The 4,545-nt window shown below is 45.5% G+C and overlaps 1 protein-coding gene across 1 annotated transcript; it reads right to left on the bottom strand.

Moving 5' to 3' along the window:
* Nucleotides 1-1,382: 1,382 nt before the first annotated feature.
* On the bottom strand, nt 1,383-2,294 carry LOC136543774 (BTB/POZ and MATH domain-containing protein 2-like). Its single transcript, XM_066536135.1, has one exon. It carries the CDS (start codon nt 2,292-2,294, stop codon nt 1,383-1,385), a length of 912 nt encoding a protein of 303 aa, XP_066392232.1.
* Between the last annotated feature and the right edge of the window lie 2,251 nt (nt 2,295-4,545).

The raw sequence follows: 4,545 nt of genomic DNA on the forward strand, positions 1-4,545 counted from the left end.
CTAGTTGAACGTCCCTATATTGGAGCTTCCACGAGAGAGCTATCTTTTTATATTTCGCTGTGTTGTGTAAGACTATGTGATGTTAATAATCGTGTTGTAAGATACACCATGATGATACTTTTGTAATTTGTCAACTTGTGTGTGTGACTGATCTCTGGGTACACATGAGTTTAGTGCATTCAATTTTATCCTTAAAATTGGGTGTGACACTTGGTTATCTGCCACCTGGTTGGCATTGAAGATTTCCGCAAAATGAGGAGGTTTATGGATTGGGTCTGATCAAGGTTAGGAACATAGGGCTTAATATTTTTCATGATTTAGCTTAATATGATTGAAATGAAATTTGAACTTGGTTTAGGATCCGATACCACTGCTGCTTCACAATTATTTTACAAAAAAAGACAGACACGTAGTTTTATGAAATTTCCAAACTCATTTAAAACTAAAAAACAAACTGATTTCATATTTCAACTAGGTTTTTGAATCATTAATGATTTAGCAAATTCATAAGCACATTAAATACACATGCTTATATGTTTTATGTACGTTTGAGGAAAGGTTCTCAACAGTGGTATTTAAAATCTATACATGAAAAATATTATATTTATTGAAATTTAAAAATTTCAACCTTTTAGTAATTTTTGTGATATGTTAAATTAATGGATCAATAATGTTACATCATTCCTTTTATCATATACTTTTATGGATGATGCAAAACCTTATATTTAGATGTAGGACCTTTGTCCATAGGTAGGTCATATATACTTGCTTTATCTATGCTATAATATATAACAATACAAATTTGTCGTAGGTACTAACCGAATAGGAGTAACAACAATATGTTGTCACAATATTGTAGTGTACTAGTCTATAACATTTTTAGTTTGGCGTTAGTGATGGTTTTTGTGACGTTTCTTAAACTATTTGTCACTATATTTTGACTTCATACAAATTCTTACGACACATTTTCCCCATGGGGACCACATGCGCCTTATGAAACACTTGCAACATGGAAGACTTGCTGCAACATACGTCTAAAACAGATGAAACATTTAAAACATATGTGTAGCCACCGCAACATATGCAACATTCAGATAAAACACTTGTAACATGTGTCTGAAACAACTAAAATATTTGAAACACACACTTGCAATATGCTTCTAAAACACTTGAAAACCTTTGCAAACATACGCAACACCCAGATTAAACACATGCAACATATGTGTGAAACATATGCAATATCAAAATAACACACTTGCAACTACGTGCACAACAATTACAACATATGCAACATCCCGATCTACTTTTAGTTGCAACAATCGCTGACAGAAATATGAAAACAAATGTAATATCGGTGATATCCGTCCGTATCCTGTCCGTTTTCATCGGAAGGCATCAAGATATCCCGCGATGAACTCGACGCAACTAGCCTTGAGCTGCAAGCAGCCATGCTGCTCCGCTAGCGCTAGCGTGGTCACCGCCGTGTCGACGGTGATGCTGTCAGCGAGCCTGCCCTCGTAGAGGAGCTTGAGCCTCTCAAGGTCATACCTGTCCACACCGACGAGCAGATGCTGCACCATCGACGTCGCGTCATCGCCCTCCTGGTCCAGCTTCGGCTCCGGCGCTGTGTTGGTGTAGATGAAGCGAAGCAGGGCCTCAAATGCCGCGGGCTGCATGTCCTTCACCTTGATGTGCCGAGATGCCTCCTCCTTCATTCCCTCGAACAACTCCGCCATGAACACTGGTGACCTCGAGGCAAGGATGGCCTTGTACACGGTGAACTTCTCGCTGGACACAAGGAACGTGACGTCCGCGCCCGTCCCCTTCTGCAGGAGTTTGCCCATGGCCATCACCGCAGTATTTGGCGCCGCCTGTGCTTCTTTGAGCACGGTGTAGGAATCATCCACGAGGTAGCCTGATGCCTCGAGATCCTCTCTTGCCATAACCTCGAGTGGATCGGAGTAATCCCCAGACTTGTAGAACTTGTGTGATAAGCTCTTCTCCTCCGATGGCTCCAGCCTCCCGGCCGGATCAACCAGGCGGCAGCTGCGCTTAGCCTTGACGTCACCGCCCCACGCTTCAGAGAGAAGGATGAGATTGAGCGTCACCGGCCGATGGTGGCCCGCCCAGTGATTCTTGGGACACCAGTGGACCTCCCAGTCGTGGCCACCAACGGACCATTTGTTGGACTTGATGAGCTCGCCATCGCTCAGGGCCATGGTGACCGAATGACCGTCCACCTTGAGCAGGAGGTCCTTGTAGTGGGCAACCTCGGTGAGGTTTTGCACTTGCATGGTGGGTGATTGGATAACGGGATCTACAGTTCTACGCTAGTCTCTACAGTAGAGGTGGTGAATCTGTTTGTGTTCTTGGTGAAACATTTGGGACGTGTTTGGAGCGTTGGCCCGTCGGCCTAGCTGCACCCCCAGCTGTAGTGCGCATGTTTGATGTCATGGGGCGTCTCCTAGCCCAGCTCCCCGGATGCATTTCAGTCCCCTCGGTCTGGCTCTAGGGAAACGCTCCCCTTTGTTTTTCTAGGGCATGGCCACGCGTGGCTCCTCTTGGACGATTTCAGGGCGATTCGTGGTGGCGACAGCTGGCTCGCGCGGGCTTGCACAGGAAGTGTGAAACCTCCGCGCGGGCTTCCGTTACTGGTGAAATCCGCTGCCTTTATAAGCGGCCCCTCCCTCCTTTGAGCTCCTCTCCTTCATCTCCATTGCTTCTCCACAAAATCCTATGAGAGACCGGCTGTGTGTTGAGGTGTGGTTTCCGGTGAGGCAGCATTCTTCCCCAATGGGCTTCCTCTTTGTTCCCTTGGCCTAGATCTAGTTAGACACGGCACCACACCTTGTTCCTAGCTAGGACTCCAGGAGGCGGTCGTCTTCTTCCTTCGTCTTCCTCGGTTTCGGTGGTGCGCGTGGTGATGCTGTGTACCAGATCTGCTTCCTCTCCATCAGGATCTGCTTCTTCTTTGTCGCCTCGTCTTCTTCTCCGGTGTTTGCTTCGCGTTTGCTCCATCGACCACCCCGAGGTGAAATCCACCCCCAATGGACCTACTCTTTGATTTGGATGATGCTAGAGTTTCATTGTACTTGTACAAGGTGTTGTCTTTGCGGCTTATCTGAGCTTTTGGTGCCGGTTGCTTTGTTATGCGACGTTGGATTTAGGGTTTGCCTTGAATTGTTGTTACTATTCTTACTTCAGTATGGTTTCATGCTGTTTGTTTACCTGTTATTATGGTCGATGATGATGTCCATTGCACTGGGAGGCATGTTCTATCATGTAGCCATGCCTACTAGTGTTCTTGAATGATTACAGATCCATGTTGAGGCCAGCCAGGGTCAATTAAACTGTGTTTGTCTTGAATGTTCTTGCATGTAGATGGATCCGGCCCAAAACCATGAGCTGATGGCCAATCAAGCTGCTGCCTTGGTAGTTGTTATGGTGTCTTATGTTGTCACTAGGCTTAGGAGGTCTAGGCCTAAACTAGACCCACTATTGTATCATCTTAGGAGTGATGCTGAGCACCATAGGAAGCATACCCTGCAAGCCATTTACATCTCCACAGATGCAGAGTGTCTGTCCATGTTAAGGATGACCAGAGCTCCTTTTTATGCTTTGTGTAACCTATTTAGAAATAGGGGGCTTGTACCAGAAATGGCTAGGTGCATAGTTGAGGAGCAGGTTGCTATGTTCCTCCATGTAGTTGGACACAACCAAAGGTTTAGGGTGGTTCACCAATCCTTTAGGAGATTAATTGAGACTGTCCATATGCACTTCCACCAGGTTTTGTATGATGTTGGTGAGCTTAGAAGTGAAATAATTAAGCCTCCTACACCTAGCATACATCCAAAGATCCTTGGGAGACATAGATAGAACCCTTAGATGCAGGTAACTGTAACTTTAACTGTTAAGCCATAACTCACTGTAGGTGTCAACCAATGCACTTATCCCACTTACACCTTTTTTAGGACTGTATTGGTGCCATTGATGGCACCCATGTGTTGGCTAGGGTGCCTAGACACATGCATCAGGTTTTCAAGGGTAGGAAATCAAACCCCACACAAAATATGATGGCTGCTGTGGACTTTGACCTGAAGTTCCCTTATGTATTGGCTAGCTAGGAGGGCTCAGCATATGATGCCCTCATCCCTGCTGATGCCATTGAGAGAAATGATGGGTTCATTGTGCCTGAAGGTAACTGAAACCACCTGTCCACTTCACCTATGTCCTTACCATGTCATACACATTCACCAAGAGCATCTTTGGTGCACTTGTAGGTAAATTCTACCTTGTAGATGCATGGTATGCCTACCGCAGTGGCTTCCTCCCTCCCTACAGGGGGTGAGGTACCATCTATCTGAGTATGGCAGTAGAAACCACCCAACCAATGAAGAGAATTGTTCAACTTGAGACACTCCTCACTTAGGATCACAGTTGAGAGGGCTTTTGGGGCTTTGAAGAATAGGTTTCGTATTCTAGACAACAAGCCATTCCACCCTTACAAGACAAAGGTCAAGCTTGTGCTAGCCTGTTGCATATATT

This window comes from Miscanthus floridulus, chromosome 3 (genome assembly GCF_019320115.1).
Source record: "Miscanthus floridulus cultivar M001 chromosome 3, ASM1932011v1, whole genome shotgun sequence".
Taxonomy (NCBI): Eukaryota; Viridiplantae; Streptophyta; class Magnoliopsida; order Poales; family Poaceae; genus Miscanthus; species Miscanthus floridulus.